This window comes from Chiloscyllium plagiosum, unplaced genomic scaffold (assembly GCF_037043375.1).
Source record: "Chiloscyllium plagiosum isolate Xiang-an unplaced genomic scaffold, Cpla_swu_hap1 HiC_scaffold_14, whole genome shotgun sequence".
Lineage (NCBI taxonomy): Eukaryota > Metazoa > Chordata > Chondrichthyes > Orectolobiformes > Hemiscylliidae > Chiloscyllium > Chiloscyllium plagiosum.
In genome coordinates, this window is record NW_028270152.1 from 53,138,277 (window position 1) to 53,162,953 (window position 24,677).

Here is a 24,677-nt window from a genome sequence, read left to right on the forward strand (position 1 = left end):
ACTGTCTCAGCTCAAATTGTAAAGACTTGATACATAGTGATGCTGGAAGAGCTTGTGGTTGTCATCCAACTGAAGACAATGAACAGGCTCTCGAATTTAAAGGACTAGTGGGAGGCCACCCAGCATGAGCCCCAGTCTGCAATTCAATTAACAGAGAAGGAGAGGGTGTCTCCAACTTGAAATCTTCTTCACACTTTTAAATCTTATCATTGAAACATTGCTACAGTTGCTGGGTCACCATCTTGGAGGGGAAACCCTCCAACAGATAGCTCACCTGCTCCTTGTGTCAAAGGGGATTGCATGCCTCTGGAATTATTCCCGTCTCCTTCTGGTTCTTTGCTTCTTGTTTTTCTGACAACGTAGTGTACAAAATCCCGTGCAAGGACTGCACAAAACACTACATGGGACAAACAGGAAGACAGCTAATGATCCGTATCCATGGACACCAACTAGCCACGCAACGACATGACCAGCTATCCTTAGTTGTCACCCATGCAGATGAAAAGCAATATGAGTTTGACTGGGACAACACCAGTATTATAGGGCAAGCCAAACAGAGAACAGCCAGGGAATTCCTAGAGGCATGGCACTCATCCACAGATTCTATCAACAAACACATCGACCTGGACCCAACATACCGACCACTGCAGCGGACAGCTGGAACTGACAACTGGAAGCGGCAGAGACAAACCACTATAAATGCCGGAGGAAACATTACAGAAGCGCTTCACAGGAGGCTCCCAAGCACTGAGGATGTCACCTAGACAGGGGACAAATGTCTGCAATACAAATTCCCAGCTCGGCAAACAGAACCACAACAACGAGCACCCGAGCTACGAATCTTCTCACAAACTTTGAAGTTAATATTTTGGATAGGAGTTCTGTTTCAATTTCTTAAGGGTCTTCAATTATATATTTGAACCTGACTAAATTTAACCATTGCAACCTGGTTCAATAAATATACTCATATTCTTATTTAAAGACAAAGATCTTTGAAATGGTAACTATTAAGTTATAGTTACTGTAAATGCACCTCTCGTTCACTAATGTCCTTTAGGGGGTGAAATCCACCATCCTTATCAGGTCTGGCCTACGTGTGACTGAAGGTCCACAGCAATGTGGTTGACTACTAACTGTTCGTATGTGGGATGCCCATATCATGAAAAAGCAACAAAAAACCTTAAATACTACAAATAAGAACTTTGGCTTCATTTTATGTTAAAATTTAAAGGATAGAAACAATTTGACAATGTTTGTCCCGCAGTTTAGTAGCAATGCAATTTACAGTAGACCATTTAATGTGCACACGCTAACATGCTCGGAATCTATTTAAAAAGTATGATTACATTCAAGGCAGCTTCTTGAATCTTAACAGTGTTTATAATTTTTAATGAAAAGCTTAATTTCAGCAACCAGAATTAGACAGAGTGTATGCAAACCTGCAATTAGGCTGGCTGTGTTCTATCTGCTTCAGTTCCTCAAATTCTCACCCTTACTGTAATGCGGATATGCATCTTTATTTTAAAAAAAACAAATTACTCTTATCCAATCTCTCTTTGGTAATGTGGTGAAAAGTTAGAATATGAAGTGCACATGCCAAACAGTATACATCTAATCCAAATTTCTTTTTGTTTCTGAAAAGAATGATTTTTATTTTTTTTACATCAGGCCTATCTTCCACTGAAATGAAGTTGTTGAATAGGAGAACAGAATTCCTTGCCCCGGCAAAAAAAATTGCTTCAATAGTGATGAAGATAGGAAGGTGCCGTAGTAGGACTGTTGTAGCTGATTTCTTTTCCCAATGCAGTATTGATGATGCTTCCACCACTGTCATAGTTTACTGTCCACTTTCTGCAACAGCTACATTACACTGTCTATGAATCAAACAATTTGCACAGTGTATTTGCATAAGCCTTTTGACAATTAGTAAGTTTCTGTCAAGTGATTCATTTCATATTTGGCAGACTCAGACAAACATGACAAACCAACAGTGCTCACGGTCTGAAACTATGACTGATGATGACTGTTCTGCTTAAACCTAGCTGCCATGCTGTTAAGAAACACTGCAATCAAATTCATTGATCATCTTGACATGCAATAGAAATGACTTGGAATGCTAAAAATGCATTTTGCATGTCCAGATCACTCAAAATGACATACAACATAGTTCTGAAAAGATTTGATAGTTTTTTTTGTGGCATTTGTTGTCCTGGATAACATTTTCACTCAATGCAAAACATAGTAGACATTCTCTGGGACAGAATAAAAATACTTATCTGCAGTCAGCAGCTGAGTATGTCCTTGTGTAGGTTAGGAATTGTAAAAGAGAGCTAATCCAACAACATTTGCATGATTGAGTGCCTAGTCCCAATTTTGCAATATCCACTCATTTCAAAAAATATCTCCTCAGTTTTGGAAGACAGACATAAACTGGATCTCAATTTCAAAAGTTTCGCTTATGAAAAATGTTATATTTTTTCTCATATTTTCATACTGTCTGTTCCTGCATTGTTCAACCCAATTCAAATTTCTTCAAAATTATTCCTATGACTCTGTGACTCTTCTTATTAGGAATTAATTACTGATGTTCAGCCAATCATGGTCTCATGTTTCACTCAATCATGTGCTAATGAAAGCTCGTGGGTACGTTATGTAATTAGTCAAATTCTGCTTGTTTAAAGAACGTGTGTTAATAAGCAGTAAAAAACTCAAAGCAATTGTTCATTATTTATTCTACTTTTTATTCAAGTGTGTTGTTCTTTCATCGAGGATTACAAGCCAAGTACAGCACCTAACTGTGCCACATGTTTTATCAGCAGTATGTCCAATTTTGTACCATAAAGAATTTTGAAATATTCGTTATGGCCAAAGTAATTTACATCATTTTGATTCTTCTTAAATCAAGAGAGGCAATTGGAATTATGGATATTTTTGGAAATTATTCCATAATATCAAATTAAATCACATTGTGTCATGATGATATATTAGTCAGTTTTTCACAATTATTTAAGGATGTATTTGCAAGCAAAAAGGAAAATAAAAACTAGTAATCATATATATTTTTTGCCTGGATATAGTCTACTTGAGTGAAAAAAACAGTTTTCTAGGAAAATAATTTTTAGCTTTGAAAATTTTATTTGGAAATATATCAGGTTATATTGTTATAGAGTATTAGAACTTGTTTTATGTCTTAATGAGTTGCCTTATTATTACCAAGTTGTTTTGTAGACAAATTGTGTTAAATTAATACATACATCTCTTCTCCATTTTTTAAATGTAGGCAACTGTATCCAATAATGTGGGAAATTAAACAGGGCTCATGTCAAGAACGAACAGGACAAATTGAATCCAATCAGTTTTCACCCCATCAGACTCCCCTCAATGGGATGCCAAGTGGGCAGTAACATTCAAGCCATTCTTTTCAATGACTCTCTCCCTCCAAGAATGAATTAAAGAAAGGATGAGTAAAATCAGGGCTCCTGTCAACAAGACACTTGCTATCACTATTAACCTTAGTTCCAATTTTCTCCTCTTTTTGTTTTTACTTACATACAGCAAAGGACTGTGACTTTCTCAAGAATTCTCAAAATCCACTCTGGGCCTCGTAATAAATTGAACAAGACCTATTGCATACATGAGATTTAGGATTAAAAAAAACTTTCAGCTTCAAATCAGAACATAAAATACTCACTTTATGTTGCACATTAATTTGGAATTTCATGAGTTGTAAGATTTGGGATGTGATTTATTCATTGGTGCAAATAAATTTTACTATTAAGTTGCATGTAAACAGCTTTACAGCATTTGAGACAGTAAATTAGAGTGATTTTCTATTTAGTTGGCACCCTACTGAGATGTTATAATAATTAATGATGATTGTGCACAAATTTTCATTCAGCCAAGTTTCAACTTGCATCAGCAAACTTACTTGGCTTATCTAGTTTTCCCTTAAAAAACAATAAATATCTAAAATGCACATGTGCAAACTCACGTTAAGGGAATTACTGATTGCCCTTGTACAATAGAAGTTAGCTGTTATGGTGGTAAAAACTTGAAAATCATCAGGCAGTTTAGTAATGGCTTTATCATTAAGCTTGAGTGGATATAATATGACTATGGAGTATTTCCATGGCATTAGATGTTAGGCTGACATCGATTGTTCGATAATTATTGGTATCAATTATTAAGAAACATTTGGAACATCACAATCCGGTCAAATACATGTCGTCATGAAAGTAAAATTGTATCTGACAAATTTATTAGTTTTTCGATGAAATCTCAGCCAGTGGATGTGTTGCCTTTGGACTTCCAGAAGTTGCTTAACAAAGAACCTCACAAAAGGTTAAGTCTTAATGTAAGAGCCCATTGTGTTGGAGATAGTATATTGGCATGAATAGAGAATTGGCTCATGGGCAGGAAACAGCAAATAGGGATAAAGTATTCTTTTTCAGGCTGGTGACCCATGACCTGTGGGGTTCCACTGGGATCAGTGTGGGGACTGCAATTGTTTGCAATATATATTAATGGCTTGGAGGTGAAGGTACTTTAGTCAAATCTACAAACAACACAAAAATAAGTGAGAGGGATACAAACAGTTTACAGAAAGATACAGATAGGTTAAGTCAGTGGGCAAAAAAGTTGGCAAATGGGACTGTAATGTAGGAAAATGCAAAGGTGTTCATTTTGACAGGGAGAACAAAAGAAGAGAATATTATTTAAATTGAGAGAAACTGCAGAAAACTGCAACACAAAAGAACTTGTGCAAGAATGTAGGTAATCTGGAAAGCTAATGGAATGTTGGCCCTTATTTCAAAGGGTTAGTATATGAGAGTAGGGAAGTTTTTACTGCATCTTTACAAGGTGTTGGTGAGACTATATAGAGTGATAGAGCTGTACAGATCCTTCGGTCCAACTCATCTCTGCTGACCAGATATCCTAAATTAATCTAGTTCCATTTGCCAGCATTTGGCCCTTATCCTCTAAACCCTTCGTTTTCATGTATCCATCTGTGTTTTAAATGCTGTAATTGTACCAGCCTCCACCACTTCCCCTGGCAGCTCATTCTATACACTCACCACCCTATGCGTGAAGAAGTTGCCCCTTGGATCACTTTTAAATCTCGCCCCTCTCATCTTAAACCTATGCCCTCTAGCTTTGGACTCTCCTACCCTGGGTAAAATACCTTGGCTATTCATCCTATCATGCACCTCATGATTTTATTAACTTCTGTAAGGTCACCCCCTCAGCCTCCGATGCTCAAGGGAAAATAACACCAATATATTCAACCTCTCCCCATACCTCAAATCTTCCAACCCTGACAACATTCTTGTAAATCTTCTCTGGACCCTTTCAAGTTTCACAACATCTTTCCTATAGGAGGGAGGCCAGAACTGAATGCAGTAATCCAAAAGTGGCCTAACTAATGTCCTGTACAGCCGCAACATGACCTCCAAAATCCTGTACTCAATACTCTGACCAATAAAGGTAAGTTTACCAAATGCCTTCTTCACTATCTTTTCTACCTGTGACTCCACTTTCAAGAAATTATGAACCTGCACTTCAAGGAGTGTTTAGCAACACTCTTCAGCAACCTAACATTAAGTGTCATCCCCTGATTTGCCTTTCCAAAATGCAGAGCTCACATTTATCTGCACTAAACTCCATCTGCTATTCCTCTAACCACCAACCAATCCAATCAATGTCCTATTGTAGTCTGAGGTACTCAGAGGTAACCTACACTACCAATTTTGGTGTCACCAGCAAACTTATTAACTATACTTCCTATGTTCACATTCCAAATCATTTATATAAATGACAAAAGACAGTGTACCCATCTGGAACACTTTGTGCAGTTTTGGTCTCCTTGTTTAAGGAAAGATATAATTTCATTGAAGGCAGTTCAGAGAGGTTTGACTAGCATGATCCCTTGTTATGAACAAAGACTAAATAGACGAGGACTCTACTCATTGGAGTTTAGAAGAATGAGAGCTGATCTCATTGAAACTTGTCGGAGTCTTCATAGAATCCCTACAGTGCAGAACAATTTGACCCAACAAGTCCTCACCGACCCTCCAAAGAGTAACCCACCCAGACCCGTACCCTATTATCCTACATATACCCCTGACTAATGCGCCTAACCTACGCATCCCTGAACACTATGGGCAATTTAGCATGGCCAATTCACCTAACCTGAACATCTTTGGATTGTGGGAGGAAACCCACATAGACACAGAATGCACATACTCCACACAGACAGTTGCCTGAGGCTGGAATTGAACCTTGGTCCCTGGCACTGTGAGGTAGCAGTGCTAACCACCAAACCACCAAGCTGCTCAAAGACAATGGTGTGAGAACAGCATTCGGCTCCATCCCTGGGGGGGTCTCGAACCACCAAACTTATTGTTAACAGCTGAATGCGCTGACTAATTGTGCCACAGAGGGGTTTGACAGATTAACTGCTGAGGGATGTTTAGTAGAGTCTAGGACCAGAGGACATAGTCTCAGAATAAAGGTATGCCAATTTAAGACTGATGAGGAGGAATTTCTTGTCTCAAATGGTTGTGAGACTTGGCAACAGACAGCAGTGGGACAGAGTTCTTGTGTGTATTTAAGGCTGAGATAGATTCTTGATCAGTAGGGGCATCAAGGGTTACAGGGAAAGGGCAGGAAAGTGGTTGCGAGGAATGAAAAAGTGTGGTGCTGGAAAATCACAGCTGGTCAGGCAGGCATCTGAGAAGCAGATAAATGGGAAGGTGGAAACTCGGCACCACCCTCTTGATCTGTGCTACCAGTCCATCTTCCTTCTCAACTATCTGCTCCATCCTTCTCTCTGACCTATCACCATAACCTCCCACTTGCATCCATCTATCGCATTCCTAGCTATTTTCGCCCTGGTCCCAAACCCCCTCCCATTTATCTCTCAGCTCCTTTGGGCCCCCCTCGATATTCCTAATGAAGAGCTTATGCTCGAAACATTGACTCTCCAGCTCCTCAGATGCTGCCTGACCGGATGTGCTTTTCCAGCACCACACTTTTTGACTCTGATCTCCAGCACCTGCAGTCCTCACTTTCTCTTGGATCTGAGGAATGTCAGACCAGCTATTGTCCTATTGAATGGTAGAGCAGTGTCAAGGGGATGAATGCTCTACTTATTCATATTTCTTGTGGTCTTAAAGTTTTATGAGGATGTATTCATGCATAAGAAATAAAAGTGGACCATTTGTTGCCTTGAATTTGCTTTGCCATTTGAAAAAAACAATCTACTTTCCTACCTGTCCAACTTGCCCTTTGACTCCTTCCTGGATGAGAATCCATCTACCTCTGCCTTAGGAATATTCAATGATTTTGCATCGAGTACAGTCTGGGAAAGTGAATTCTATTGTCTAAAATCCGCTGAGAGAAAAAAATATCTTCTCATCTCCTTTTTAAATGGGAGATTCCTTATTTGTAAACTGTGGCCCTATTTCCAGCCTTTTCTACAAGGGAAACGTATTCAGTATCCACCTTGTCAAGTTCCATCAGAACCTTGCATGTTTCAATAAGATCACATCATTCTTTGAAACAATGAATACAGACCCAACATTTCCTCATAGGATAACTTCCTCAACCAGGAATCAGTTGAATGGACTTTCTCTGCATTGCATTGCTTCTAATGTAATTAGGTGCTTTCTTAAATATGGAAACTAAAACTATGCAGAGGAATCTCAATTACCTGAAGCACACGGGCGGGGAGGATTTTGTTTGGGTTAATCGAATGCCGGACAACATAGTTAGCCATGCATCAAGACCTTGCGATCTTGTTCGGATGATCCGAAGTTGAGTGAAATGAATGCCGAATGTTCCTCTGTACTCAGCACTCTTGTGACTTCATCAATGCCCTGTACAACTGCAGCAAAAATCCTAATCAATTTATGTAACTGCATCTAACACGTTGTGATTCATGTCCCAGAACTCCCAGATCCTTCCTTGCCTCTGATTTTTGTAATCTCCATCTATTTAAATAATTTGCTGCTTTTCTATTCTTCCTGCCAAAGTAGAATAGCAATTTAGAAGAATATGAATTTATTGTCACGTTTATTTAAGAAAAAGCGAAAATAGAGGATTTGTCAGTTTTTGGCTCAAATAGCTTTGAGTTCAAATAATGTTTTCAGTATCCTTTCCCTGATGCTATTAAATGTTTTAAGTTTCTCCCACCTTTTCACTTCTGGTTATAAAATTTCTGGGATGTTATTTGTATCCTCTACATGAATACAGATTTAAGATATCTGTTCCATTTATCTGCCATTTCCTTACTTGCCACTCATAAATCTCCTCTCTGAAGGGCCAAAGTTCATCTTTCTCTTAAACAAAAACAGAAATTACTGGAAATGTTCAGCAGGTTTGGCAGTATCTGCAGAGAGAATTCAGAATTAACATTTCAGGTCCAGTGACCCTTCATCAGAAGCGAAACTTTGATTCTGGTTTCTCTTCACAGATGCAGCTAGACCTGTTGATCTTTGTCAGCAATTTATGTTTTTGTTTCTGATTTACAGCAACTGCAGTTCTTTCAGTTTTTATTCAGTTCTTTCTTTTCATTTTTAAATATTTTCAAAGATTCTTACTTTCTAAAATATATTTCTGGCTGGCTTTCTTTGTACTTAAGTTTTCCTCACTCATTACTTTCACTCATTCTTCACAGTTTTTTCAAATTCGGACAAATCTTCTGACCTGATACTAATTTGCAAATGTTTACACATTTTCTTTTTCCTTCAATGTGATATTATCTTTAACTGCCTTAGTTAACTACAGATTGGATGTCCTGGCTTGGACTCTTTCTTTATCACTGGAAAGTATCTTTCCTAATTGCTCTGAAATATCTCCTTAAGCATCTGCAAATGTATCTTGACTGACATATTGTTTAACATAGCTATGTTGTTCTCTTCAGCCAACTCTGCCTTTGTGTTCTGAAAATTGCCTTTAGCTCAGTTTGAAAGATAAGTCTTAGAATCATTGTTCTCTCCCTCAAAATAAATTTGTAATTCAATCATGTTATGATTACTGTTACCTAGAGACCTCTTCACTCTGTTGCTTCATTCTTTTGCTGTGTCCCCTCTCTTTAATTTGCCACATTTTCCCTCACTTGATCCCAACAATGAGTTTAAAGCTCTCCCTACGACTCTGTTTTGGTGACTTGACAGAACAATGGCCCACTATGGTTCACATCCCAACACTACAGCTCTCACTTACCATGGTATTAACTGAAAGCCATTCATGCTTTATCAGTCTTTGAGACACACATTTAACTTTCTAATCATATTTATCCTTTACAAATTTTCTTATGGATTGGTTGATAATTCTTTGAAGTGTTTCTTTTTGATATAGCCCTCAGCCACTCATATTCCTTAATCAAGACATCTTTCCTAAAATTACCTGTTCCATTGGTATTCTGTGAATCATGACAACTAGATCCTCCCCCACCTACTTTTCTTCTCCCCGACATAGGACAGATGTCTTGGATCTTGGCACTGGAGAGCAATGCAGTCCTTCCTAAGGTACTATCAGGAGCCCTTCCAATGGAACCTCCTGTTTGGAGGTAAGGAATACTGCCCCTCCATCTCTTGCAGGAAATGATTATTGACAGGGGTATAGTTTCCACTTCAGATATATTTCAAATTTACCACCGAAAATGTATTCAAAATTCTGCAGGTTACGTTACAGTACAGGTTTTTGATAAAAACCATTTGCACAATTTGAAGTCTTCTCTGAGCCAGACTGACCAGGTGATGTAATAAAATGTAATTGATTGCTTCATCTCATTTATTTTACTACCAAGTAATTGGTGATGTATTTAGATGTTTTAACTTTGTCTAGTTTTATTAATAATGAGTGAATTATCAAAATATGTATTTTTAATAAGAATGTCCAGTTTTCCACCAGTGGGTAATTTCATTTCAAATCACTGAAAAAGAAGTAAAAGACTACACTGATTGCAAAATAGTTTCTTAGTGAATACTCTTTGAAATGGAAAAGCTTTGACAACTTGTGTACTAATATCTATGGGCTGTGAAACTAAAAGCAGTTAAAGTGCCCTTGTCAAATGGCAAACTCACAATGTTGATCTGGGAGTGCGGATGTTTTGGGCACATGAGCTAATCACATAGCAGTGTGTTATTGATGCCCTCTTTCCCAGAGAATCCCAAAGAATGTTTTACTTTGTATTAATGATTGCTTTATATGACAAACAAAGGAAAAGCTCCTCCTATTCTGAGCAGAAGTTTATAACAGCAGGTACATTTAAAGACACTCACCAAAAGGCGATGGAGAAATGCATAAAATACTCCAACACAACGTCTTTATTTAAATTCAAACAATCAGCTTGATTATCATTTCACAAAATGAATGTGACAATGATGTTTATATTTACTAAAAGAAGACATTTTCAATTTTGAACTGTGGTAAACATCTGTAGTAGCCATCTCCAAACCTCACACAAATGAGATTTGGCAAACAAGGGCATGTGTGGTGCATCCGTTTTCCAATGTACGGTACCTAGAAAACACAACAATGACTAAATATTAGATCATTAAAACAATACTGTCATATGCAGTAGCCAACTCTTCAATGTAACTTGCCTTGAAAAGATAACTCTTATGAAAAAAGCATATACTATATCCCCAGTTATGTTTCAGTCAAGCTTGGTTCAACTAAAGAATGAGTCTTTAGAAATTTTTGAAAGGCATTTTTACTTACATTTTCAATTTGGTCAGTGTGAAAAATCAATGATGAGAAATAGAACGTGCAGTTTGGTCCAGTTTGTTTGGAAACATAATGAATTAAATCTTATAATATAATGCCTTTGAGTTGGGCTCAAACATTTGCATTGTTTTTTTGTTTTACTTAGATTACGTACAGTGTGGAAACAGGCCCTTCAGCCCCACAAGTCTACTCCGACCCACCAAAGCGCAACCCACCCAGACCCATTTCCCTACACCTAACACTACGGGCAATTTAGCATGGCCAATTCGCCTGACCTGCACACTTTTGGATTGTGGGAGGAAACCGGAGCACCCGGAGGAAACCCATGCAGACAGGAGGAGAATGTGCAAACTCCACACAGTCAGTCGCCTGAGGCAGGAATTGAACCCGAGTCTTTGGCGCTGTGAGGCAGCAGTGCTAACCACTGTGCCACTGTGCCGTTTTATGGCATCAGTGTCAAGATCAGATATTAATCCACACAGTAAAGTGGAACCACTATGTATTCTATTTCACCCCAACCTCAAAATAGCACCTTTTACATTTTTACATTTCTAACCATATTCTCACCTCTCTGTGGGAGGTTTATAGTACATACCCATACCTATTAGGAATTGGATCAAGTTTCCTGAAGCTCACTAAAAAAGGAAAATATAATCTGAAAGATATAACGTAGAATTTGGTAAATTGTATGTCTGTAGGGTGGAGAGCAGCATAGAATGACTCAGTTTTCCCTATCTTGAGCAATGTTTGACTCTATCTGGCAGAATTATGATTCTACAAGGAAAAGATTATGCTTGATCAGGGAAAAGAACAATTACTTTTTTAAATCAGTTAATCAGTTTTTTTTTACTTAAGGCACATTTTTTCAAAATGATTCTTGATTAAATCTATTGTCGTTACTTGCAAACATTTCTAAATGAAAATTTCTTTGGCTTTTACTTTCAATGCTATCGTTAAATTCCTATGATCACTGTTCACTTTTATCTGAAAATGTGTTGCTGGAAAAGCGCAGCAGGTCAGGCAGCATCCAGGGAACAGGAGAATCGACGTTTCGGGCATAGGCCCTTCTTCAGGAATGAGGAAAGTTTGTCCAGCAGGCTAAGATAAAAGGTAGGGAGGAGGGACTTGGGGGAGGGGCGTCGGAAATGTGATAGGTGGAAAGAGGTCAAGGTGAGGGTGATAGGTCAGACTGGGGTGGGGGCGGAGAGGTCAGGAAGAAGATTGCAGGTTAGGAAGGCGGTGCTGAATTCGATGGATTTGACTGAGACAAGGTGGGGGGAGGGGAAATGAGGAAACTGGTGAAATCCGAGTTCATCCCTTGTGGTTGGAGGGTTCCTAGGCGGAAGATGAGGCGCTCTTCCTCCAACCGTCGTGTTGTTGTGGTCTGGCGATGGAGGAGTCCAAAGACCTGCATATCCTTGGTGGAGTGGGAGGGGGAGTTGAAGTGTTGAGCCACAGGGTGGTTGGGTTGGTTGGTCCGGGTGTCCCAGAGGTGTTCTCTGAAACGCTCCGCAAGTAGGCGGCCTGTCTCCCCAATATAGAGGAGGCCACATCGGGTGCAGAGGATGCAATAGATGATGTGTGTGGAGGTGCAGGTGAATCTGTGGCGGATATGGAAGTTTCCTTTGGGGCCTTGGAGGGAGGTGAGGGGGGAGGTGTGGGCACAAGTCTTGCACCTCCTGCGGTTGCAGGGGAAGGTGCCGGGAGTGGAGGTTGGGTTGGTGGGGGGTGCAATCACCCTGTGGCTCAACACTTCAATTCCCCCTCCCATTCCACCAAGGATATGCAGGTCTTTGGACTCCTCCATCGCCAGACCACAACAACACGACGGTTGGAGGAAGAGCGCCTCATCTTCCGCCTAGGAACCCTCCAACCACAAGGGATGAACTCGGATTTCACCAGTTTCCTCATTTCCCCTCCCCCCACCTTGTCTCAGTCAAATCCATCGAATTCAGCACCGCCTTCCTAACCTGCAATCTTCTTCCTGACCTCTCCGCCCCCACCCCAGTCTGACCTATCACCCTCACCTTGACCTCTTTCCACCTATCACATTTCCGACGCCCCTCCCCCAAGTCCCTCCTTCCTACCTTTTATCTTAGCCTGCTGGACAAATGTTCCTCATTCCTGAAGAAGGGCCTATGCCCGAAACGTCGATTCTCCTGTTCCCTGGATGCTGCCTGACCTGTTGCGCTTTTCCAGCAACACATTTTCAGCTCTGATCTACAGCATCTGCAGCCCTTACTTTCTCCTCAAAGACGTTCACTTTTATCTGTCAGTGGATTTGGCATCATTGATTGATTAACAAATTCTCTGACAAGAGATACCCCAGAGTTAGTACATGGAAAATCAAAGATCTGCCTAAACAGACTCATTTACATTAATTCCATTTAACAAATGAATATTGTGATTTACCATAATCATGGATTATTACAGTTTGTTTCCTGTATTCAAATTTGTGGATTAGTATATTGACAGAAAACAGCAAACTTACCTGATTCTGAAATTATTCTGAAACTGGACATTTTTTAAGGACATTTTTTTTCCTGAAATAACCAACCTTGTTTTTATTTGGGCTCCTACACTCAAAATCCAGGGAAAAATTGGATTCCCGGACAGGTGAACAGAGAGGTCCAAGACAACGAGATATGATATCAATGCTGCTTAGACAGACAGAGCGAAGAAAATATGAGATCATGCTCAAAGGTTAAACATAAATGAGAAGGATAAATTTTACTTTAGAAAAGTTTGGGAATGCATCAGTCACCAATAATTGAATGCAGTATTCCAAAAGTGGCCGAACCAATGTCCTGGACTGCTGTAACATGACCTCCCAACTCCTATACTCAATGCTCTGTCCAGAAAAGGAAAGTGTACCAAATGCCTTCTTCACTACTCTGTCTACCTGTGACTCCACTTTCAACAAACTATGAACCTGCACCCCAAGGACTCTTTGTTCAGCAACACTCCCCAGGACCCTATCATTAGGTGTATACATCCTGGTTTGATTTACCAAAATGCAACATTAGGAGAAAGTGAAGATTGCAGGTGCTGGAGATCAGTGTTAAAAAGTGTGGTACTGGAAAAGCACAGCAGTTCAGGCAGCATCCGTGGAGCAGGAGAGTTGTCTTTTCAGGCAAAAGCCCTTGATCAATGCAACACCTCACATTTATCTAAATTAAACTCCATCTGCCATCCTCGACCCAATGGCTTATCTGACCAAGGTCCTGTTGTACTCTGAGAAAACCCTTTTCTCTGTCCACTACACCACCAATTTTGGTGTCATCTGCAGCCTTACTAACCATACCTCTTATATTCACATCCAAATCAGTTATATAAGTGATGAAAAGCAGTAGGCCCAGCACTGATTCTTGTGGCACGCCACTGGTCACAGGCCTCTCGTCTGAAAAACAACCCTCCACCACCTCCCTCTGTCTCATACCTTCAAACTAATATTGTACCCAATTGGCTACCTCCCCCAGATTTCATGTGATCTAACCTTGGTAACCTGATGGAACTTTAATGAATCCCTTGCTGCCTTGCATTGTACTGCCTTCATAAATCTTGTTTGCCACTTCTTTAAAAACTCAGTCAAGTTAAGTGAGACACAATTTCCCATGCACAAAGTAATGTTGACTATCCCTAATCAATCCTTGCTTTTCCAAATGCATGTACATCCTGTCCCCCTCCAATAATTTACCCACCACTGATATCAGGCTCACAGTTCTACAGTTCCCTGGATTTTCCTTAACACCTTTCTTAAATAATGGCACCACATTAGCCAACCTCCAGTCTCCTGGCACCTCATCCACGGTTATTGATGATACAAGTATTTCAGCAAGGGGTTCAGCAATCCCTTCCCTAAATTCCCACAAATTTCTGGGATACACCTGATCAGGTCCCATGACTAGTACAGGAAATGAGATCAGCTGAATGCAAATAAAAAATGAAACAAGTGTATAGAAAAGAGAAAAAAAAACTAGATGATATTTTAGGTGGCTTGGGGTAAATAGAATTGAGGGAAAGAGTGGAGAAAATGGAGAGTCCAGGAGGGCATGCTAGGAGCAGCATCAGGCATACCTAAAAATGAGATGTCAACTTGGTGAAGCTACCAACCAGGGCTATTTGTGTTCCAAACAGCATAAACAGCAAGTGGATAAACAGAGCTAAGCAAACCCACATCAAACGGATCAGTTCTAAGCTGTGCAGTCCTTCCACATCCAGTCCTGAATGGTGTTGGACAATTAAACTGGAGGAGGAGGCTCCACAATAGACAATAAACAGTAGACAATAGGTGCAGGAGTAGGCCATTTTGCCCTTCGAGCCAGCACTATCATTCATTATGATCATGGCTGATCATCCTCAATCAGTATCCTGTTCCTGCCTTATCCCCATAACCCTTGATTCCACTATCCTTTAGAGCTCTATCCAACTCTTTCTTGAAAGTATCCAGAGACTTGGCCTCCACAGCCTTCTGGGGCAGAGCATTCCATACACCTACCACTCTCTGGGTGAAGAAGTTTCTCCTTAATAAATATCCCCATCCTGAATGATAGAGGAGCTCAGCACATCAATACAAAGGATAAGGCTGATGCATTCGCAAAATCTTCAATCAGAAGCGCTGAGTGGATGACTCAGGCTTCTCCGGTGGTCCCCAGCATCACGGATACCAGTCTCCAGCCAATTCGATTCACTCCACATAATATCAAGAAACGGCTGGTGGCATTGGATACTGCAAAGGCAATGGGCCCTGATAACGTTTTGGCAAAAGTACTGAAGACATGTGCTCCAGAACTTGCCAATGCTCTAGCCAAACTCTTACAGTACAGTTACAACACTTGCATCTAGCAGTTTATGTGGAAAATTGCCCAGGTACGTCCTGTACACAAAAAGCAGGACAAATCCAACCCGGCCAATTACTGCCCCATCAGTCTACTCTCGATCATCAGTAAAGTGATAGAAGGTGTTATCAACAGTGCTATCAAGCAGCACTGCTCAGCAGCAACTGCTCAGTGACATCCAGTTTGAGTTTCGCCAGGATCACTCAGCTCCTGATCTCATTACAGACTTGGTTCAAACACGGGCAAAAGAGCTGAATTCCAGAGGGGAGGTGAAAGTGACAGTCCTTGATGTCAAGGCTGAATTTGACCAAGTATGGCGTCAAGGACCCCTGGCAAAACTTATATCAATGGGTATCAGGGGGCAAACACTCCGCTGTTTAGAGTCATACCTGGCACAAAGGAAGATAGTTGTGGTTGTGGAGGGTCAGTCATCTCAGCTCCAGGAATCTCTGCAGGAGTCCTTCAAGGGTAGCGTCCTAGGCCCAACAGTCTTCAGCTGCTTCATCAACAACCTTCCCTCTGACAAGGTCAGAAGTGAGGACGTTCGCCGATGATTGCACAGTGTCCAGCACCATTTGCGACTCCTCAGATGCTGAAGTAGTCCGTGCTCAAATGCAACAAGATTTGGACAATATCCAGGCTTGGGCTGACAAGTGGCAAGTAACATTCACGCCACACAAATGCTAAACAATGACCATCACCAATAAGAGACACTCTAACCACCACACCTTAACATTCAAAGGTATTACCATTACTGAATCCCCCCACTGTCAACATCCTTGGGGTTACCATTGATCAGAAACTCAACTGCACTCACCTCGTAAATACATTGGCTCCAAGTGCAAGTCAGAGTCGAAGGATACTGCGGTGAGGAACTCACCTCTTGACACCCCAATGTCTATCACCATCTACAAGGCACAAGTCAGGAGTGTGATGGAATACTGCCCACTTGCCTGGATGGGTACAGCTCTAACAACACTCAAGAAGCTTGACACCATCCAGGACAAAGCAACCCGCTTGATTGGTACACATCCACAAACATTCAATCCTTCCATCACCAGTGCTCTGGAGCAGCAGTGTGTACTATCCACAAGATGCACTGCAGAAATTCACAAAAGATCCTTAGATGACACCTTCCAAACCCACGACCAGTTCAATCTCAAAGGACAAAGGCAGAAGGTACTTGGGAACACCATTACTTGCAAGTTCCCCTCCAAGCCACTTACCACCCTGGCGTGGAAATATACCACCATTCCTTCACAGTTGTTGGGTCAAAATGCTGGAATTCCCTCCCTACTGGCATTGTGGGTCAACCTACAGCAAGTGGACTGCAGCGATTCAAGAAGGCAGCTCAAAGCCTAAAAGTGATAGGCTATCAATGCTGGCCAGCCAGTGACACCCAAGTCCCACAAATGAATGTAAAAAAGGAACTAAACAGCAAAATTGTAAGGAATTGATAATAAAATTGAGTTAAACAGTTTGTAGCTTTCTGATGAACAATGGAATGGCATGTCTGTAATAAAGCAGGATAACCAGAGACAATCAATCATTGTGAGGGTTTAGAAACAACTGCAAGGGTGACTGATACACATCAACAAGAAAAGCTGGACTGAGAATTAAATGTAGTAGTTTACAACATATTTATGAAAGATAGGGAAGAAAAACGGTAAGTTGGAGTTGCTGCACTTATTGGGAATAATATAATGGTGGCTGGAAAAAGTGACTCAGCGATCAGAAAGGTAGAAATAGAATCCACATCAATGGAGGTAAAAAGGAAGAAACAAGAATACTAATGGGGATAATGGAATAGATGCCTTACAGTGAAAGAAGAAATGCATAAACAAGTGAGGGAAATGAGTAAAAAGCGTAAAGTAATAATTATGTGCAATTTCAGTAAACGTAATGTTAATTTGGCAGAAGAGGGAAAAGATAAAGAATGAAAATTCTGCAATGTGTACACATAATCCATGAAGCAAGAAGTCCAATGAGGGAAAATTCAAGTAAAGGAGAATAAGAAAGAGCAGGTAAAAGAAATAAAAGTAGGTGAACATCTTGGCAATAGAGATCACCAATATTTTATTCTTCAGTCACAGGATGTAGGCATCACTGATTAGGCCAGCATTTATTACCCATCCCCAATTGCTAAGAAGGCAATTAAGTATCCACCACATCGTTGGGGTCTGGAGTCACATATAGGCCAGATCAGCTAAGGACGGTAGTTTCCTTCCCTTCAGGACATTAATAAATTAGAACGGTTTTTCCGACAATTGACAATAGCTTTATGGTCATCATTAAAGTCCTACCTCCAGATGTTTATTGAATTCAAATTCCACCATTAGACATGATGGGATTCAAATCCCAGTCTCCAGAAATTTACCAACCAATAATACTACTCAGCTATCACCTTCTAGGCTGTATTTTAGTATAAGAATTGGGGAGAACATCAGTTTGAAGACAAGGGAAATGGATTGGAAGAAAGGTGACAGAGGAATTTGGGAACAAAAATGGATAACAATATTAGCAAACAATGAAACATATTAGCAGACAATGATATAGAACAATAATACGAATCATTAAAACTTGTGCCAAAAGTGTCCATAAAAATATACTCTAGGAGAAAGTGAGGACTGCAGATGCTGGAGATCAGAGCTGAAAAATGTGTTGCTGGAAAAGCGTAGCAGGTCAGGCAGCATCCAAGCAGCAGGAGAATCGATGTTTAGCCCTCTGTTAGGCTAACATAAATATGTTAAACATCAATGAGTCACCTTGAGTAATGAAAGATATTAGGAAGAAATTGAGGGTAAGTGATGACACATACAACATTAACATGGACAGCAAGTGAAAACATAACAAATGATCATCAAAAGCAATTAGAAAGGAAATAAAATATTAAGACTTAAAAGAGAAACTTTGAAATTTACTTGTATATTTTTATGTAATTTAAAACAAAATAATATACTATTTTTTGGGAATATAAATAGAAAAGGTTGTATTGGGAATAGGGCTATGCAATTATAGACTGCATAATAATATATTTAATGAGAAAATAATGAGAAAAGAAAGATATGCATTTATATAACATCTTTCCTGACCATCAGATCTTTCAAAATGCTTTACGATAATGAAGCATTTTGAAATATGACTGCTTCTGTGGTTCGAAATATAATAAGCTCAAAACACAATATAATAACGACGCAAAGATCTGTTTTTGTAATGTTGTTTAACAGCTAATTTTTGCCAAGGACACATGGAAAAACTCTCCTGCTCGTACTCAAAATGGTGCTCTGGTATAGAATGAAGCGAAGTATAAAGTACCTAAGTATCACTTAAACAGAATAAAATATCTGGTCAAGAAGATTTCATTCACATATTTTCGAAGAAGCCAGGTAAGAAATAGTGCAGGTATTATCACACATTTTTAAATAATTCACTTGGGAAAAGTGCATTTGAGAAAAAAAAGTAGATAATAAGTTTATATCAAATTTTAAGGAGGGGGATACATCAAGGAAACAATTTATCAATCAGTTTAACATTGATTGAAGGAAAAAATAATGGAATTATTATTGTTGGAGAGAATAGAAGAATGTCTAGAAACCAAAAGTAGTAAAATGAGTAATCACCATGAATTTTAAAATCAAAAGCCTTGCTTGTCCCACTGGGTTGAATTGTTTTGAAGAGGTATCAAAAAGTGTAAACAACCTTAATGCAGCATTATCGACGTAATCTTCAAAATATGGAATCGTACAATAGACTAATGAATAAAGGCAGAGATCGCAGAGTTCAGGCCAAGTAGAACAATGGCTCACTCACTGGCTTCAAGACAGAGGCAGAATGTAGGATTGAGGGTTGGTTATTCTGCAAACAGAAAGTGGGAAGTCATGCTTCACAAGGGTCAAAGCTGGAACTGTTTTCATCAACAATTTAAATTAATGATCGTGTGCAGCATCTTCACATCCAATGAACATTTGTGCAATGGCAAATTCGATGGAAAAGATGGTGAGATCAGCAGACATTATTCTCATGGGGAGAAAAATAATCAGTTTCTTCCACCAACTTTTGAGGATCTCACTCGTGAGTGACAAGAGGTTTATAAGCAGGCCATTGATATTTAATCCCCTTCATTGACTTGCATTTTCATTTTTTCCCACACACCAGAGAGACGGTAGATTACAACAATCCAGCTTGACACTTGCTCCTCCAGGTCTCGATCTTGGACAACGGTCACCAACATCTCATGACCACCCAGTCACAGAGGTTGGTATTGATCATGTACCAGCCTTCTTGTATTTTCATGGCAGATCTCTGATACACTTACAATACAGTTGTCCAATTTAAAGCTGCACTTTGCAATGTGCTGACATCTTAATACTGTTGCTGGACACTTGGCACACAGGGCTCTTGGCACACCCATCTTTTAGCTTGGACCAGGGTGCACCCCAGGGCTGCTTGTTTGCTCACTCACATGGTATCCACTTGGATGTTCATAGTACTGCTGCCTTGCCTTCGTTTTTGGACTTGTGTGTCATCAGAAAACTTTGCTATTCCTTTCCCTCCATGTCAAAATCTGGTCCCAGGATCTGCAGTAGATCTTACAGTAGAGTTTTAGCAACAAGACCCTGGAAGAATTTGTGGCTAGAAGGCCCAAACATGCTGAGTGTGTTCTGCCCAGAAACAGGTTTATATTTATTAGCTCCAGCTTCCAGTGGGCTGATGATGCAGGCTGAGTTCACCTGAAGCCTGAAAGGAGTTCTCTGGAGGCCCTCCTCTGGTCAGGTGGCTATTGGCCCACAAAGAGATGGAGTAGTTAGGCAAACATGGCTGGCATTGCTTTTAGAGTTTGTTTAGGTGAGGGATATGAGGCGAGGCATCCTCATTAAGTAGCTAGAGAAAAGGTTATGCAGGCTTAGCATTTTAAGGGGATGGGATGGATGAGAACAACTGAGGGAGGAAGTTGCTTACAACAGTAGGATCATGAACCTTGATAGGAGGTGGGTACAATAGCAGAGCTTGAGTGGGACACGGTAAAGAGAAGAATTTGGCACTTATCCTCATGGACTGCAGTAGGTTATTAACCTTAGTGTGGCAATGTTGAGCATATCTCTGGGCTGTGGAACTAACCTGGGTGGCAATCTCAGACCAGACTAGCAGGGTGCAGTGACATGGTCTCCTTTGGAGATCCTATGGAAAATGGTCAGCTCTGTTCCACATTACCCCATCCTTCAACGGGGAGCTAATTTATTTCTATTGGTCACCTCTGGAGCATTCTTCATAATCAGCAATCATATGGGGCAGCTCCAGACTGCACAGAGAAAAATACTTACTGATTTGCTGATTAGTTTACAATCATCGAGACCATTTCAGGATGTATGAATATGAAGCGTTACATTTTGATTATAAAAATGAAGAGGTTCCATGTTACTCAGGAATAGAAGTCTAAATTTGTTCGAGGGATCTGGGAATATGAATAATAGTATTTACAAACATTAAGGAAATCTTTAAAAAGAAAACCATACACTTGAGATTATTTTCTGAAGTATAGAATTGAAAAGTAAAGAAGTCCTATATCGTTTGCAAAGACGATATCTTTTTATCTTTCTGTGAATTTTAACTGGGGACTGAAATGGGAAGAAGACTGTTTTAAAACCAAGGAATTTGGAAAGAATTGTTGCACTCTTAAAAGGAATGTTGATGAAACTATGTAAGTCAAGTTCAAATAGTGGAAGAGCTGGGTTATAGAGTGGCTAGCCCTTGGGGATATATACAAAGTAAGATTTGGCCAGTAACAGGTTGCTGATTGGTTTGTAAAGTTGTGACCAGTTGTGGGTAATGAAGGTCATCAGCCTGACAACAACTATCTAATTGGTTCCTAGGTAGTTGAGTCACTTGGCAGACTGTTGCAAGAGGTAGAGGGTGTATCTTTCTCTCAGTAAAATATCTAAGGCCTAAAGAAAGATAATTTATTTTCCTCACCATTTGTTGCAAGCTGTGGCCTTTAATCATAATCTAAGAGGCTTTGGAATTAATGCACCATCGCCAGTGTCTCCTACAAGGAAGTGAAAAATACCCAAAAACAAGAGATTGAAGAACAAAACAGAAAATCCTGGCAAGCAAAAGGATAATCTCAGAGATCCAGGTAAAAATAATAGCATTACTATTAAGTCATCCTTTTAAGTGTGAAGTAAAGTATTAATTTTTAACTCTCCTATGCATGAAAAATGATTTTTCTTTGTTTTCCCCAAGATATCATTCAAAATGCTTCCAGAAATGTTATGTTTGGCAAAAGATCTACTGTTGCTAAGTCAGAAATGATTAAGTATGTTGTTTATTTTGCATTATCCTATTAAACAAATCTTCAGCTTTATAAAAAAAGTGAAGTTAATTTAGTTACGTTTTCTAGTAAAGGAGGATACATAAATCATCCTCCCAAAGGCTTTGAGTTATAACAGACTTTTGAGATGGTATTTATTTAGCTCAATAAGTTTAGTATTTACTTGCCTCCTGTTGATTAGTAAATAATTTATAACCTGGACTGTACTTATAGCAGATAATATTGTAGCAGGGCTGCACAGTGGCTCAGTAGCTAACACTGATCTCTCACAGCACCAGGGACCCAAGTTTCATTCCACTCTCAGGTATGTTGGCAAGGATTTCCTCTGGGTTCTTGAATTTCCTCCCACAGTCCAAACAATCACAGGTTAGGTGGATTGGCTATGCTAAATTGCCATAGTGTCCAGCGATCTGCAGGTTAGGTGGATTAGCCATGGAAAATGCAGGGTTATAGGGATAGGGTGTATCTGGATGGGTTGTTCTTTGGAGGGTTGATGTGAACTTGAAGGGCTATGATTGTATATTTCAGCAAAGGCAGTAGTAGAAAAACATGACTGGATAGTCAGCTCTGCTACAAAATGAGTATATCTGATTACTGACCACGTGCTTTCATCTAAGTTCTTAGGGAAATTATTCAAATTACAAAGAGGCTGCTAAGGGTAGCACCTGAAATTGAAACTAATTGCTAACAGCTTGTTTTAGTTGAGGTGCTTAATATTCTGCTGCTAAAGCTATCTTCTGGATAATATGTGTGATTCACACTTATTTATCATTAAAGACGTCCCTTGTAGAAATGCAATCTGTGTTCACAAGTTAAAAAGTAAATTAATTTGGTGAAACCAAGTTTGTGATGATGGATATTGTATTGAGAATTACTTGGTAGAATAAATAAGCACAGGAGGCTTTGGTGTAGCATTTCTTAAGAAAGAGAGCCGAAAGGTGAGCTATTAGGGGCACTCAAAACATAGGTTCAAAAAATCATGGTCAAAGGGATCAGTATGACAGAGTTGTCATCCTATTTGACATTGTGTTTGAGCATGAACTCCCTGCTGAGAGTACACAATAGGAACATTTAGATTAGATTAGATTACTTTACAGTGTGGAAACAGGCCCTTCGGCCCAACAAGTCCACACCGACCCGCCGAAGCGCAAACCACCCATACCCCTACATTTACCCCTTACCTAACACTACGGGCAATTTAGCATGGCCAATTTACCTGACCTGCACATCTTTGGACTGTGGGAGGAAACCGGAGCACCCGGAGAAAACCCACGCAGACACGGGGAGAACGTGCAAACTCCACACAGTCAGTCGCCTGAGGCGGGAATTGAACCCGGGTCTCCGGCGCTGTGAGGCAGCAGTGCTAACCACTGTGCCACCATGCCGCCCCATTTAGGTAGCATTACCATAAGTAAAACTTCATACTATATTATATATCAATTCCTACATGTTTATAATGGCTATTACTGAAAATTTAGCAGAGTATTATGAGAATGGGAGAAATTAATATGTTGCCTTCAGTTAGATGAATGATCCAGCTTGTGACTGAAAGAAATTGCCTAACATAAAAGAATGGTGACAGGCATCACAGTAATTTAAACGTGCTGATTTCATGGTGATGGACCTGAACAGCTTGAGAAACTGGCCAGGCTGCCGGTAGGATCAACCATGACTGACTTCTTTTGTCAGGATTTGGTCATTAGTATCTAATTAATGAAACAAATTTAAATTTTAATCCCACTAAAGCCCCCTAAGGTCTTTTGATGTGTTATCTCTGAACCTGTGAAAACTGCGAACTGAAACAGGTATGCTCCACCGCTGTAGGAAGTAAAAATGTGTTCAAAGGATAACTGTCAGAGGTAGCAGTGCATTGAAAACAAATGGAGCAAGATGTGAGAAGAATGTTGGAGAAAGCTGTCAGTGGATTGTAAGTGTCACCATTCTGTCAACACAGCGTTGTTGTACTTTGTGCTGCATTGGGCTTTGCAGGGCCTTCCTACAAAAGTAAATCTGCCAGCCAATCAATTATCATGGATAGCCTTTGGGATTATATGCAACTCTTGATGGAGAAATGACTTCCATGAATAATGCAGAAAATTGCAATGACCTAGGTCTTAGGATTCTTGTCCTCTCCTCATTTCTCTGCCACTTTCCTATGAGTCATTGGAGACAAATGCTTGAAGTAAGTAACAAGCAACAATCGCACACCTAAATCTGGGTTAAATGAAAGCATCTTGCTTAAAGTTATGGAACAGATTTTAGAATTTATTCAGGTTAGTAAAGTTTCAAACAAATCATTAGAAATTTCAAAAAATTTGAATTACAGATGTACTGGAGTTTTGCACGCGTTTGTTTGGAATGGTGCAAATAATCCTACATTTATTCTGGAGTTGTTAAAATAAATTTGAGCTTTCCTCCTACACAATAGCTGAATGATTCACTTAAGATGGTGCGAATTACAAAACAGCTCCCAGCATTTGTCTTCATGCATGTGTCACTGTAAACCTCTGTATTTAAATTCATGATTGCACTCAGGGAGAGAAAGAAATCTTTGTTAAACAATTTTCTCTCCTCTCCTTTCCGATCTTCTTTTCTTTCTTTTGAGTTCTGGCTCTTTTCTCTTGTGGCCTTAAATAGTCCAAACAAAACCAAATCAGTGTATAAACCTGGCCAAATTTGAAGTACTTCATGTTCTTTACTGACAATGCAAGGAGCATTTTGGGCACACTGCTTAATAATGACAAAATTAAAAGTATTTACATAAATTATTTCATGTC

At 39.8% G+C, this 24,677-nt stretch overlaps 1 protein-coding gene across 2 annotated transcripts in view; it reads right to left on the reverse strand.

The window, feature by feature from the left end:
- Positions 1-10,319: 10,319 nt before the first annotated feature.
- prok2 (prokineticin 2) overlaps positions 10,320-24,677 on the reverse strand; it is a 163,327-nt gene continuing 148,969 nt past the window's right edge. For both annotated transcript variants that reach the window (XM_087993978.1, XM_043708593.2), the window contains one exon: positions 10,320-10,527. In XM_087993978.1, coding sequence (XP_087850104.1) covers positions 10,402-10,527 — 126 coding nt within the window. In that variant the 3' untranslated portion in view covers positions 10,320-10,401. The remainder of the gene's footprint in view (positions 10,528-24,677) is intronic.